Source organism: Chinchilla lanigera, unplaced genomic scaffold (assembly GCF_000276665.1).
Source record: "Chinchilla lanigera isolate Chin_1 unplaced genomic scaffold, ChiLan1.0 scaffold00005, whole genome shotgun sequence".
Classification (NCBI taxonomy): domain Eukaryota; kingdom Metazoa; phylum Chordata; class Mammalia; order Rodentia; family Chinchillidae; genus Chinchilla; species Chinchilla lanigera.
The window spans coordinates 40,185,453-40,200,635 of record NW_004955406.1 but is presented as its reverse complement, the minus strand read 5'-3'; the positions used below and the strand labels follow the sequence as shown (position 1 = coordinate 40,200,635).

Genomic DNA, 15,183 nt, shown 5'->3' with positions numbered 1-15,183 from the left:
GCTCCGGGGAGGGCGCCCCCGGCTCCGACGGCCGCCGCGCCGCTGCCCGCTGGCAGCCCCGGCGCGTAATTACTCCCCGCGCTAATTGCCCGTCATTAAAGTTCGGGAGCGGCCGGGAGAGCGGCTCCCGAGGAGGCAGGAAGGGGCAGGTGGTGTCGGGGCTGCGCTCCCGGCCCGGCCAGGGTTAAGTGCTCGCCGGGCCCCCGCCGCCAGCTTGCGGCCAGCTCGCCTTCAGCAGGAGGCCACGGTCACTGCCGGGGACCCGGAGGGACGCGCAAGCCGGGCCGACCCGCCTCGCACCACCTCCCCCCGCGCGTCTCCAGGGCGGTGGAAAGTGGGGGCGCCAGCCTGGCGCCCGGTGCGGGGGCGCCGCGAGCGCGCGGGGTCGCGGGGCGGCGGAGATGGCCGAGGAGATCGACTGGCTGGACCTGCCCGGCCGGTGGACCTACGGAGTGGACCGCGGTGGGAGAGTCTTCTTCATCAAGTGAGTGGCTCTCTTCTCTCTCCCTATTCCCCCATTTTTTTCTTTAAAGTTGTGTCATTGGAAAGGTGGCGGGGCAGGGGGCAGCTGGCGGTGGAGGGAAAGGGCGGCTGGACAGCGCATGACTAATAAGTTTATCTCCCGCCTGTTTGAATGCGGCTCCCGCCTTTCCCCCCACAGTGGGTCAAAGTCCAGCGAAGGCTCCCTGTTCTGAGCCTGGGACGCAGGGCAGGGCAGGGCAGGTGCTGGCCTTTCCCCGTCTTCCCTGACCGCAGAGGAGGCCCCCCCGTCCCCCCTCCCCCGGGAGGGACCAGGAAGAGGACCGGTGTCCAGCCTGGAGTTCTGACTGCTCCTGCTGCCGAAGGGGCAGAGGCTCGTCCCTCCTGCTTCCCGCTCCCTGGCTCTTCTACATGGGGACCCGGCTGAGTGACCACGAACCCGGTCATGATGCCTCCGCCGCCCCATCCTTGTGCTCCCTCAGCCCAGGGCTGGCCCCAGACAGCGGCCCCTCTCCCCTCCTGCTGCTTCCTAGGCCCTTGGTCAAGAGGCAGGAGAAGCTGGATGACTGCAGCCTGGGTGGCATTCTTCAGGGAGAGAGAGCTCTCGCTGCTCTCAGTAATTTATTGGTGCTGTTATATTAATTTCATAAAGTAAAACTGCTGTGGCATAATCTCATTATAAAAAGTAGCCCCGCTCAGCCCTCTGTTGGCTTCTCCTGTAGGCATCGGTTGCCAGGACAGAAATCTCCCAGTGATATAGCAAATATAGAGGCGCAACATTCTGGACTGTGACCTGCACCTGACAGGCTTTCACTGCCTCAAGAGAGCCACTCACAGAACCTTAGCACTGGCGGGGACCCTGTGTTGTCCAGAGGGGACCTGAGGTCCAGAGGGATTGAAGTGCTTGTGTAGGATGAGGCTACTTGTCATTGGGAGCTGGAGGGAAGCCTTGCATGTGTGGAGTCGACTGTCCCGCTGTCCCCGATTCCAGGCAGGTGGCAGGCAGTGGCTCCTCTATGGTGTCTGTCTGTTCCCAAGCTTGCTTAAGGCCTTTCTTCTGTAATTATCACTGCCATTATCCTAATTGATACTGTCATTACCTTACTGTTGTTGTAATAACCTTAGAAATTAACTTTGCTAAAGTTCTTGACCCTGGGTCAAGCTCTTAAATAGCGGAACTTCTCCAGGATTAAAACTGGGGTTCCCAGCAAGGCGTGGTGGCACATGCCTGTCATCCTAGCACTCTAGAGGCTGAGGCAGGAGGATCACTGCTGCAGGGGTTGGGGCTGAAAAGTAGAGGCGGGCAGCTTGTATCAGGCCAAGGGGCTTGGACTCCACCCTACCGGCGACAGGCAGAAAGCCAAAGAAGACTTTAAACAAGAGCTTGACACAGGTCTGTGTTCTGAACGTCTCTCTGGCAGCGGCAGGGATGATGATTTGGGAGCTGGGTAGGAGGCAGGGGGAGAAATTGAGGTATAAAAGTGTAGGAAGCAGTTGTAAAAGTTGAAAGCCTGGAGGCAGCTGACAGAGTCTGAATTAAAGCAGGGAGAAGGGGGAGGCAGGGAGGGAGAGGAGGAAGAAATCTTTGGGAATGGGATTATAAGTGTCCATCTACTGCCTGAAGGTAGGGAGAGCAAAAGTAGATCTCAGCCTTTCTGGCTTGATGAAGCCAGTGAGATGAAGGGTATGGGAAGAGAGGCCTGGTTTGGGGAATGCAGGTCGTCCAAGCTCGATGAGGACATGCTGAGGGTGAGGTCCCCGTGGGACAGGCAGGGTGATGTCTAACAGAGAGCTGGGTAGCCAGGCAAGGGCTTGGTCAGAGAGGGGCTGGGCCAGAAGGAGAGTCTGGGAGTCACCATGCAGAGGTAGGGCCACCCCGAGGATGGGGAGGAGGGGACGAGCCAGGCAGCAGTAGAATGTAAGGGAAGCAGAGAGAAGAGAGGCCAGGGAGGGCCTGAGACCCAGACTCACGGTAAAGTGCCGTCTCAGAAGGCAAGGAAGAGGAATGCTGGGAATGAGGAGGCAGGATGGCCAACAGTGCAGAATGCAGCTGAAAAGCCAGATGGCCCAAAGACCGGGCGGTGTCTGCTGGATCTAGGGAGGCTTTGTGGGTGAGGGTCTTTAATAAAAGGCGGTTTCCGAGGAACGCTGGGAATAGACTGGAGTGGACGGGTGAGGGGAGGCGGGAAGCAGAGGAAGCTGCGGGGGAGGGGGCATCGAGAGAGAAGCAGGGTGCCGCGCTGTGGCAGGTGTGCGTGAGAGTGGTGGGAGACGTGAGAGACCTGATGAGGAGGGAAGCCCATGATCAAGTCTGGGATGCTCAGGAGGATGAGGTTCTAGAAAAAAGAGAAGAGGTTAGGTGTGCTGGCCTTCCTGCATGGGAAGCTGAGGCAGGATGATTCTCAGTTTGAGGCCATCCCGGGCAACTTAGCAGGACCCTGTCTCCAAACAAGAGTCTGGGGTGTAGCTCGGTGGTAGAGTGCTTGCCTAGCATGCTCAAGGTCCTAGGTTCAACCCCCAACACTGCAAAAAAACAAACACGCAAAAGATAAGAGACAGCTGGGTGTGGTGGCACATGCCTGTAATTCCAGCGCTCAGGAGGCCAAGGCAGGAGGATCGCTGCAAGTTCAAGGCAAGCCTGATCCACATAGGAGACCCTGTTTCAACAACAACAAAACAAAACAAAATGGGAAAGGCTACCTCTTCTCCATTACAGAGATAAAAACTTAAGGATAGGTGAGAATATGGGGAAGTTTGGAATAGGGCCGTTGGATGTATTGGGGAAGCCTCATGGTTTTCATTTTCTCTTCAACTGAAAGATGAGTTGAGCTGTTGGTGATGGGGTGAGGTGGGTAACCAGCAAATGCACCTTGAGGCTCATGAGAAAGACTTGGGACTTTCTACAAGTGGCGACTGACCAGGATCCCAGGATCCTGAAGATATTAGGTGTTGCCCAGCTAAGCGTGTGGGCTGTGGAGTTGTGACCTGGTTTCCCATCAGTCTGGTGCTGGGGTGGAGGCAGCCCCTGGTTGCATTGCTCTGGGCCAGGGGCTGACAGGGGAAGGCTGTGAGTGACAAGAAGAGGAAGTTGTGGTTGTGGTGGGAAGCCCAGGGTGTGATGGGGCTGTCCTTGATATCCAGGCAGCTAGACAGGAAGTTGGAGGGAGCCGGAGAGGAGGCACAGTCTGGGGCCAGCAAGTGTGGGGTGGCTGAGGAGGAGGTGTCAGGGGCTGAGGACTCTCACTGCATTTCCCTACACCCTGCCCCTTCCTTGGCTTCATCTCCACGGCCTCCCAGGTCCAAAGCCGTACAGCCAGAAGCCTACAGAGCAGAGACCCAGTATGTTAAAGGTCTTCCTCACTGGTTTTGAGTGCGGGAGTTACCAGAACCAAGACATGGTCAGTTCTCTGCTCATCAGAGGGCTGGGTCAGTTGGGAAATCGTTTCCTGCAGCATGTGTCAACCTCAGAGAACAATTAGTACAGTTAAGAGAAAAAAAAGGCACTTGTCCACACAGTGTACATGACTGTTCGTAGCAGCATTATTTGTAACGGCCCCGAACTGCAAACAACCCATACATCCATCCATAGATGAATGGTAACACACTGGTAAATCCTACGTTGGGAGCTGTGTGCTCCTAATGAACCAAAAACACATGCTACAGCATGGAAGGAAGGAGGGGGAGAAGGAGAGAGGATAGGAGGAAGGAAGGCAGGCAGGAAGGAAGAGACAAAGAAGTCTAGCTGCATGATTTCATTTATATACAACTCTTGAAGCTCTAGAAAATACACACTAAATTATAGGAACAGAAAGCTTGTCAGCGTTGCCGGGGAGGGCGGGAGAGAGGAATTACAAAGGGGCACAAAGAAAGTCTTGGGGGTTCATTATGTTGATTTTTTTGATGATTTCATATATATGTCAAAGCTTACTAAATTTTACATGGTATGTGCAGCTTATCATATACCTTACTTCAATAAAACTTTAGTGGGGCCTTTCTTAGGAGTTTATTGTGTGTCCTAAAGACACCGCATGCAGTTTTGTCCTGGCCCTTAGGCCCCACCCTCAAGCCTCGACACCCAGAGGGAGGACCCGGGCGTCTTCTTCACACACCTGAATTGGCCAAGTCAGTCAGGTGCTGCAAGCTGGATCACAGCTGGCTGTGGGAAAATCTGTGTCACCTGGATAGTGGGGGTGGAGAAATGTCATTGAGCTCCTGTGCCTTCAGCCAGGGGACCCTGAGGACCTGTGCTGCTAGGGAGCTCCTCTCACTGGGTTGAGGTTAGGAAGAGATTGGGGATGGGGGGGGCGGGTCCAGGCCTGAATCCTGGTTTTATCACTTACTGACTGTGCAAATCACTCAGCTCAGATTCATAATCTGTACAGTTGCTAATGTGAGGGATGCAGCAGCCTTGCAAATGCCCAACCACTCTGGCTTTCCTCCATCCTGCGCAGGAGCCGCCAGCTGTCCCCTGTGCCCTCACCTGGCCTCCTCAGGGAAGTCTTTGCCTTCTCCTCCTCACCAGGAGCAGCCTTTCTCTGTCACAGAATCACCTATCCCTTGCTTTGCGAGGGATCCTGGGCATCTGCTCCTTTTAGGTTCATTTTCCCCAGCTGGGGAGGGGTGGTTATCAGCTCTTGGAGGCCGGGGATCAGACACTGTTTACCCCTGAGTCCTCAGAGGCTGCTCTGAAGACCCTGGGCAAATGTGAGTGAGTGGATGGCTGTGGGGCTCCCATCTCGGGCCTTTGGGCAGGTTAGTGGGTGACATGCACTTGGAAGTGGGTGTCCCAAGGCTCCAGAACACTTCTCTTGATCCTGACCCTTTCTTATTGGTCTTTCTTAGTGATGAGGAAAAGTCAACCAGCTGGCTGCATCCCAGTACAGAATCAGCCATCCAGAGCGGACACTGCTTCAGCACAGGTAAGGAGCTGTGTGCCCTGCCTTCGAGACCCGGGAGGATGCCAAAGCTGAAGATGGCAGCAGGGGGCGGGACCCCTGTGCCTCAGCTTTGCTCTGTCCCCTCTCCATGGCTGGGCTCCGCCTCACCTTTGGATGCCTTCTGGGGGATCCTGAGGAACCTCTGGGTCTCTCAGGCTTCCAAGTGTACCATCGGCATCTGGGACAGACCTGGGAGGACAAAGCTCTTACTCATCTCTCCTCCCTCTACCCAGTGAGAAAGTCCCTTCTAGTCCGAGGCTCCTGAAATGGCAACCCCAGCCCCCAGCGCGGTGTGCCAGCCTGGCAGTGTCTGTATCTGTGCTGCCCAGGACAGCTGCCACTGGCCCTGTGGAAATGTGATTAGTGCTAGTGAGGACCTGAGATTTAAAAATGTTTTTTTCTCTCAGAGGTAGGTATGGTGGCACATGCATGTAATCCTGACACTCAGGAGGCTGAGTTACAACTTCATGCTCAGCCTGGATAATTTAATGACTTGGACGCTGTCTTAAAATAAAAAATGAAAAAAGGGCTGAAGGCATATCTCAGTACAAAGGCCTTGGGTTTCATCCCCAGTACTACCAAAACCAAAAATAAATAAATAAATAAATAAATAAAAAGGAAAGGAAAGGAAAGAAAGAAAAAACTAAATAGCCCCTTGTGGCGAGTAGGAACCCCTTCACATGGGGAGAAACGAGAACAGGAAAGAGAAGGTGCCAAGGCTAACACTAGTTTGCTTATTTGCCCGCAGGGACCTCCCAGGCCTGTGGATAAGGTGGGACGCATCTAGCCAACAACACATAAGAAACCTCCAAAGTAGCTGGGTGTGATGGTGCACATATATAACCCCAGCACTCAGTATTGCAGAAACAAAGAACAAAAAAGAGCCAAAGAAAAAGGTTCCAGTCTGCATTGCAGGGGTAGGGATACCAGGAATCAAGGCAAGGCCTGGAGAACCTTAATTGAACATCAGGCTGCCCTCCTTGCTATACCGCTGGAGGTTAGTAGGAGGAGCAGGTGTGAGAGAGGAGCATCATGGGAGAATCTCTACCCATCCAGCCTTCATCTGACCTGACATCAGGCATCTGGTTCTGGGAGTCTTGGTCATGTGTAGGGCACAGCCAGTGCTGCTGGACACATTGGGTAGGGTTTGGATTTGCCCAGAGCCTACCTCTGTTTGATTGTGTCAGGCAGGAAAATTGAAGAGCAGAGAGGAAGTCCCTGGCTCAAGGCCATTTGGCTAATATACATGGTTTCATGGCCAAATACAGAAGCTCTTAGAGGTGTTGTGAGCGGTCTTGGCTCTGCTTGCCATCAGTGTGGTCCTATGCAGGCCCCCAAGACTTAGCTTCTTCATGTGTGCAACAGGGACAAGGTGCTCATCAGAATCACCCCCGGGCCGGAATATAGCTCAGTGGCATAAGTGCCTGCCTGGCAAGCGCAAGGTCTTGAGTTCAATTCCCGGTACCAAAACAAAACAAAACAAAACAAAAAAACAGAATCATCCCCAGCACCACAGAGGGAGGTAGCTGCCTTTTGACCATCCCTGTGGGGCTTCCAGCTTGAAGGAGGCCTCTTTCCTCCAGGGCTAAGGCTGTTTTCTTTTAGCCACAGGTGTCATTGCTGCTGCAGGGGCTCAGCTGTCCACAGTTGGGTCCATTGCCTCCCTAGGAAAGACTGGAAGATGTGTAAAAGCCTAGAAGCCAGTTCTTTCCTTTTGGGCTACAGCCAACTAGTCATCCAAGGCAGAGAAGGGGTTAAGCTGCCCCTGAAGCTTGCCGGGAAGGCAGCTGCCTCGGTGGGCACTCCGCCTGGACAGGAATATAAGCGCTTTTGGTGTTGCCCAGGCAGAGAGGGCAGTGTGGAGGGAAGCTGCTAGAAAAAGACAGGCGACATAATCCATGCTGGCCTCTTTCCCAGACACATCACAGTGGCAAGATTATTTATGATTCTGACCCAATGGGGATCCCTCTGCTTGGGGAGGCTGCCAACCCACGCCCTTCTGAATGGGACTGTCCTCCCGCAGGGACAGAGGGGAACAAGTAGCATTTATGGAGCTGCACAGAGGAAAGAGTGTGGGCTTTGGAGGTAGCAGACCAGCACTTACATCCCAACCTTGTGTGACCCTAAGCAGGTTGATGTCTGGGCCTCAGTTTCCTCATCTGTGCATATGCTGGGGCTGACACCCACTGTGCACTGCTGCTGTGCAGGTTAGGTGTGCTAGTGGCGGTGGTGCTTATGGCTTAGGTGGAGGATGGGAGCGCTTCACCAAGGGTAGCTGGTATTTAGTTCCCTGGGCCAAGGCCGGGGCTGGAAGCTGGGCTGACTAGCTACTCTGGTTCACTGAAGCAACAGCAGCACCACTGGCAGCAACGATAGAGGTAGAAACCTCTGATCCATACAAGTGCACAAAGTGGATGAGTCAGAACAGGACCTTCTGCTCTGGAGCATCTGGACTCGGCTCTGTGCAGGTATTTGGAGAAAGACACAATGATTGTTGAGAAAATCCCTGCCTGCCATCCATTATGTGAGCAAGGAGGCTCCCACACCCCTACAAGGAATGATTTCGACCAGCTCTCTGCCTCTGCCTCTGATGATGAGTTCTCTCGGGTCTCTCCAACCAACAGCTCCCCTTCTGCCATGGGGTGGAGGAGACCCTGTCCCAGGAGGATGGGACTGGCCAGGGTGGCTGTTTGGGACAGTGGGCAACATGAATCAGTGCCTGATAGGGAGCTCCTTGGAGGTGGAGGGGAGTTTAGCTCTTGTCACTCAGATCCTGTGATCCTCCTCTCTGAGCACTTTCACAGATAAGTTTTTTTCAGAGATGCCACTGGACATTAAAAAGCAAGTCTCTCTAAAGCAGGGTATGGTGGCTCACACCTGTAATCCCAGTGTTCTGGGAGGCTGAGGCAGGAGGATTATAAGTTTGATCTCTACTTGGGCAACTTAGTGAGGCTGTGTTTCAAATATAAAAAATAAACAAAAAAAGCACTGATGATGTAGCTCAATGCAGAGGCCCTGGGCTCAATCCCCAGTACTGCAAGAACAAAAACGAAAACAAAACTGAAGTCTGCATTTTCCGGGACTGATTTCCCAGGTACTCAGCATCATGCTGGGAAGCAGCAGAATCTGGTGCTGGCCTGGGACTCAAACCCGTGAATCCTGGTTGGATTTTGGTGCTAATGACTGTGAGCCCTGGGCAAGTGACCGCTCTTAGTTCTGGCTTTCGCTTCTGTGACATGAGGGGGCTGATCGGGTGGCTCTGAGGACACCTTCAGGCCAACTGTCGTGCTCTCACTACTGCATATGGGGGCCTGGCCCAGCACAGGTGCTCAGAGAGGTTTGCTGAGGGAATCAGCGGGTCCCCTCAGGCGGTGATTCCTTTGGTCACCTTGCGCATTGTCAGAGGACCCCCACATACTACCACCTTCATCATCCGGGGACACAGACTCTAGAAACAGTGGGTTGCTCCAAGGATGGTCTGAGAACTCTGCTGACTCTTCAGGCAGGTCAGGCGTGGCCCCCTCACCTGTGCTGCTCTTGCCTCCCCGCAGGTTTGCCCAAGGGCTGGGAGATGGATTCCACCCCCGAAGGAGCTGTGTACTTCATCAAGTGAGTAAGACACAGTTGCCTTTCTGACCCTCCTCGCATCCTGGTCACCCACGCCCCTGGGGAGGGGAGGAGGTTAAAGGGTCTGGAGCACAGCAGAGGCTGAGTGTGCGCGCACATGCATGTGGTGGCCGGCGCGGTGGCTGGTGTTGGTCACCAATCACAGAGTCTTCCGGGATGGCTGGGGTGGGTGCAGGGCTGGGCTGGGCTGCACAGGTGAGAAGGAGTGGACTGTCCCAGGCACACAGCAAGGTGGGAGGTTGGAGATGGAGCAGCGGGGTGAGAGACCCGATGCACAGCTGTGGCAAAGACAGGCGCGGTGGGGTGTGGAAGGAGCAAGGTCGGGCCAGCCGCTCTCACCATCTCAGATGGGGACACTTGCAATTTTGGGTGAAGGTGTGTGTGGCCTCTGTGGCAGCTGAAGATGTGCCTGGGAGAGTCATCCTGGACTTCAGGGTGGACGCAGGGGACACAGGCCTCTGGGCTCATTTGCCTTGGCCTTGGCCTTTGTCACTCCACCTCCCAGCCAGGCGGGGTCCTGGCTTCCTTCCCATGGGTGAGGCTCGGCATGCCCCGGCCTGTGGGTCCCCACCTGGTCTGCTCCCCCCTTCTGCAGAGATGACAGAGCGCCGCTGCCTGGCTGGCTGGGTCAGTGGCACTGGCAGAGGGTTACAGTGGCCTGGGGAATGAGGCCCCTGTCTCCCTGTTCCTTCCTGTTCCTTCCTGTTCCTTCCTGTTCTTCCCTGAGACCTGCATCCCCAGTACCGAGAGGTCCTTTTCATCCCCACTCAGACCGCACAGACACCAGCTTGGCTGTTAATCATTTACTCAGAACAAAGGTGGAAGCCTTCCTGTAAATGTTTTGGAACTTGTTCTGCTATGACATGGCTCTTACAGCCTCAAGTTTCCCTAAACTTGAGCCCCAATCTTTCTCACTTCTGTTAAGAACTGTGTCTTCTTTTCTCCTTACATATATCATCTCATTATTCCACAATATACAGAGATTGTTCAGGAAGCACTTTCAGTGTTACTTCATCTCACCTCTCCTTAAAAGCTTGCCACCTAAGACAGTCTGGCCCCTGACCTTTCTGTAACTGGCCAGCTATGCTGACCTTCAGCTTTCTTTCCTTCCCTCATGTCAGATTCATTCCCACCTCAGGACCTTTGCACGTGCTTCTTCCCGTGCTCAGAGAACTTTCCTTCTGTTGCCATTCCTGTGGCTTTTCTACATGTCAATGAGCTCAAGTGCCATCTCTCAGGGGTGACTTTCCTGACTGCTGACATTCCCACACCTCCTTCAGTCGTTTTTTCACTAAACCTATCACTACCTGAAACATTTAAAAGACTACTTATTTGCTTTGTTTGTTGGTGTTCTCCACTGGCATGTAACCCTCAAGAGCAGAATCTGGTATTTTATTTCCCACTGTCCCAGGAACTTTCTGGTGCGTGATAGGAAGTCCATATTTGCTGAAATGAGTGAGTGAATGAAAGACAGTGGGAGGTAAACAACGGAAGCATAGTTCATGCCTGCCTCAGCTGTGGACCCAGAGCTTTCTCCTAAGCTCCCCCTGTCAGGTGCATGGACAGGAGTGCTTTCCCACCTCTGCATCCGTCCTGTGTCCCCGCAGCAGCAGCAGCAGCAGCAGCAGGGGACTCCTGCGCGCTGGAGACCTCTCCTTCCTCCTCTCCCTGCACCCTGGCCTGTCATTCCTCCTCCTGCACAGGCCACCGCTGCTCACCTGCTCCCTGCACTTCCTGGTGGCCCTGGACTGTTCTGGCAGCTTCCCCCTTCCTCTTCCTGCCTCCACCCACAGTGCAACAGGACAGCTGTTCTCTGGAGTACAAATCACTCATTTCACCCCCGATAGAATCCTTCCACATTTCCCATCACGTAAGGATCAAATCCAAGTTCCTCCTCCAGGCACTTGAAGGGCTTTATGACCCGGCTCCTGCCTTCCCTCTCAGCTTACCCACACACACCCCAGTTTCCTGTTCAATGCACTCCTGAACCCTCACCAAGCCACTTGTGGCCCTCAGAACACACATCTCTCCATGCACCCAAGCCCTTGAGGGAGCTGCTCTCTCCGCTGATGTGGCTTGATAACCAGGGGAACCACATGCAGCGTGATCATTTATGCCCGTATCATTTTCCCTCATTCTCCACCCTGCGCATGCGTTAGAATCACCAGAGTGTTTGTGGAGACAGATTGCTGGCCCTTCCCTCGGGGTTTCCGATTCAGAGTGTCCAGACCTTGCATTTCTAACAAGTTTCTAGGTGACACTGATGGCACTGGTCTGGGGACACACACTGAGAACCACTAGTGTGGGATGAAAACGGATCCTGGGCAGGGAGTGAGCTGGGGTGGCCACGAGGTCTGGTGAGATGGTACAGATGTCGGTGTCTGTGTCTTGTGTGCTCCTGTGTGTTCCTAAGCTCGGTGGCCATGCTGTACAGTAGCAGCAGCTGCCACCCTTTCTGAGCTAAGGGCTGTACTGCATCATCTCCTTCAATCCTCATAATACCTTTATGGGGGTGAACTATCACTCTTAACTGTTCTGGCACATAATAGGGAGACGCAGACGGTGTCACCGGGCCTGCAGAAAGCCAAGCTAGGGGTAGCTCTGGTGTTCATGATTTCACGGCCCCGCTCTAGGCAGAGTGCCAGGCTGCTCCAGCACCGTTGGTTCCCAACTTGGTCAGGAAGGTGCTTCACGACTCCTTAGTGAAGGAGTGAGTGACAGATGGCTGTCTCCCTTCCACCCTTTCTGCTCAAGCCATTCCCAAGGAGGTTGATGACATTTGGCTGGTGGGTGAACTAGAAGCTTCGAGTAACCCAGACATGGATCCTGCGAGGTGATGATGACAGTCAGATATCCAGACAACTTGGCTGGGTACCTTTGCTTCTAGTATGAATGAGTCAAAATTCAGTGAGCAAATATTGTTGTTTGCCCAGGATCAAACAAAGGCGATATCACTGTATGTGAGTCCTCTCCTTCGTGGTGCTGAGAGGTGCCAGTGCTCATGATATACACAATGGGTGTATTTACCAGGAACTGAGGCCTTTTCCAGGAACCGTGTGGGAAGAAAAGGCAAAGGGTGGAACAGGCTAAAGCCCATGGCACCTGTGTGTACTTACCACATGCCTCCACAAGAGGACACCAGAGCATGTGTGATCACTCCCCGCCATGGCTCTAGGGAGTTTGCTCAGTGGTGTCTCACAAATTTGCTCCCCTGGCTGATGGTGTCTTCCGGGCACTGACAGGGCCATTTTGACCCTCCCTGTCACTCTTCAGTCACTGTAGGTCTGCTAGGCTTCATTCTGATACTTAAAGATGCAGCTATGTACTGGGAGTAGTGGTGCATGCCTGTAATCCTAGCTGCTGGGGAGACTGAAGCAGAAGGATTGCAAGTTCAAGGCCAGCCTGGGCAATTTAGCAAGACCCTGTGTCAAAATTTTTTAAAAATTTGAAAAGTGCTGGGAATGTAGCTCAGCACTCCCTGGTTCAATCCCCAGTATTAAAAAAAAATAAGGGTAGAAAGGAAAGAAGGAAGAAAAGAAATAAAAGAAGGGAGGGAGGGAGGAAAAAAGAGAAAGACCCAGCTATGTAACACCATTTCTGACCAACAGGAATTCTCTTCTTGGCTCTTGGCTCCCTCCCCTGCTCCCCGATCAAGCTACCAGCTGTGGAATTTACCAGTTCTATCTCGAGAGTGCCTTTCTCTGGAGCTGGCAGGGAGGGGGACATGGCAGGGACATGTCCTGCAGAGCCACACCCCTGATAGCCCTGCTGCCCCTCCACCCCGGGAGCTTTACGTGGCCCTCCATTGCTTCCTTGCTCAGGTCTGAGCGCTTCCTCCACAATGGTGTGAGATCAGGTGGGTGGAGCCTGTGGTACAGGCCAGGACTGCCTGTGCCAGGCTGGGGGCTGCAGAGAGGCAGAGACCAGGGCTGTGCCCTAGGGGTACAGGGCTGGGCCTCCAGACCCAGGTGAGTCCTGTGAGGTTGTACAGACCCTCGCTTGCGGGACCCCAGAGGAGGCAGGACCATGGGAAGCGAAGTGGCACCACCAGAATCTGTTATGTTGTCTCCAGAAGGCAGACAGGATGGACAAGTCCCAGGACAGCATCTGACAGAGCGGCCCTGCCAGCTCCTTCCTCAGAAAGGCGGATAACACTCAGGACAGTGAAGAGCGAGATAGCGCGGGAGACAAGGCAGTGAACAATAGTCAGGGCATCAGAGAAATACCATTGCAGCTGAGGGAAACTGAGGCTCGGTGGGTAGTCGCTGCTCCAAGGAGGGCTCTCTGGAGGGTGGAGACACAAATGGATGAGGGCCCAGGGTGAGAGCGGCGCCGAGGGGTGGCGGGTCTTCCAGCTTAGAGGCCAGAGGCCACTGGGAGGGGAGACGTGGGCCTGAGCCTCAGGGACCTGGGGTCTGGAGAGGCAGGGCCACGAGGAGTTTCTGTCCCCCGTGCCACCCCCTCAGCCGTCCCCAGATACATCTTGCTCTGCCAGGCTAACAGGGAGAATTTTGACTTGGTAAGAGGTGCCTGCTTCCTCTGCTCAGCCCCACCTCACCTGTCTGGGACCCCAAGACCCTCATGCTGTACCTCCTTCCCCAACATGAAGGTGCTCACTCGAGCCAGTCCTCCCTTGGCCTCTCATCCACCCTGAGCCCCCAGATCCCCCTGCTCAGGCTCCTCGGTTGATCCAGGGACTGTCTGCAGCCCTTGCTCAATGTCTGCCAGAGAGGAAACCCGCCCAGCAGGTCCGTCTGTCAGCCACTTCTTCCAGCTGTCTGAAGATTGTGTGGGATGGGGACTGCGGTCCTTGTCCCCGTCCCCACCCCACTCCCAGGAGCTGTAATCCCTCACCCCAGCCCCACTGTGCCCCATCAGCTCCTTGAGGCCAAAGACCCCCCAGAGCCTCTTGCTGCCGGCTGCCTGGTCGAAGAATCTCCCCCACTTGTACCGGGCAGCCTTGCCAAGTCCTGCAGTGCCAGGTAGGTGAGTTTCACCGTCCTGCCTGGTACTGGGCCCTCACTCAAAGCTTCCCTGCGCCTTCAGCAGAGTGGCTTTCCCAAGCCAGTGAGGGCAGCCTGGCATCTCAGCTGGACAAGGGGAGGGAGGCATGGCAAGGGCCCCATCCCTGAGGGCTGCTAGGCTGGGGCATGCTGCCCTAACTGAGGGATCTGCCCTAACTCAGATCTCTGTGCCCCTATCCCAACTAACCAACTCCTCCTGGGAAGGAAGTTGCCTCCTGCCCCTCGCACAGCAGATTCTTCTTAAAGAAAAGGACCACAGTGGCAAAAGTGATATCTATACTTGTATCACAGGGAGACTCACTCTTACTTGAGCGAAGACTTTGTACTTTTGTATCATCATTCTAATAACAAATGAAAAAGATAAAATTGCCATGTAGGCAGGGGTTGCAGACACCCTGTATCTAAGCCTGCTTGTCACAATATTTCTAAATCCTGAAGTGACTTCAGGAGCTTCCGGTTTGGCTTTGGTTCTGGGTCTAAGGAGTGGGCAGAATTGAGACCAGTGCCTGGAAGTTTAGGCATAAATCCTTCGTTTTCTTCCCATCTCTCTGATCCTGTCTACAAAATCAGTGTTTCTATTGTTTTTGTCCATTGTCATAGAGAAGCTGTTATTTTTTCCAGCATCCACAGAAATGTGGAGAGGGAAACTAAGGCAGAGTGGGAGACAGACACAGGTGCACACACACACACACACACACACCAGGGCAAGAGAATTTCTGCACCAGAAACCAGGAGCAGTCCTATTGTCCAGAGCCTTCTGCTTTGAGTCATCAATAATGCAGAACCCAGGTGCCCATGGGAGAGCAATTTGGACTGAGGACCAGGAGATCCTGGGGTCTTGTAATGGGCTCCCCGCCTCTCTGATTGTTATTTCCCTAAATTCATGGTGCTGGGAGGGTGTGTGGAGGTACCAGGGTCCCATCCTGGGCACACCAGGGGCAGTGTGGGTGCTTGGGGCCCCAGCACAGTGCAGGTCCCTGAACAGTTTCTGGCCCCCTCAGCTCTAACAGTGCTGCTTACCCAGCCACTGGCCTAGGTCCCCTTTGGGGGGCAGCCTTATCTGAGTGGTGGGAGGCGGGGGAGGCTCTCCGGGGAGGTTGGACTGCAAGGGTAGT

General features: G+C 54.3%; 1 protein-coding gene across 12 annotated transcripts in view; it reads left to right on the top strand.

Annotated features, from left to right (window-relative positions):
- The first annotated feature begins 6 nt into the window (after positions 1-6).
- Plekha6 (pleckstrin homology domain containing, family A member 6) overlaps positions 7-15,183 on the top strand; it is a 134,370-nt gene continuing 119,193 nt past the window's right edge. For all 12 annotated transcript variants that reach the window (XR_001237018.1, XM_005375306.1, XM_005375292.1 and 9 more), the window contains exons 1-3: positions 7-484; positions 5,323-5,399; positions 8,969-9,026. Coding sequence is in view for 11 of the 12 variants with exons in the window: in XM_005375306.1 (XP_005375363.1) it covers positions 402-484; positions 5,323-5,399; positions 8,969-9,026 (218 nt within the window). In the remaining variant the exon portion in view is untranslated. The remainder of the gene's footprint in view (positions 485-5,322; positions 5,400-8,968; positions 9,027-15,183) is intronic.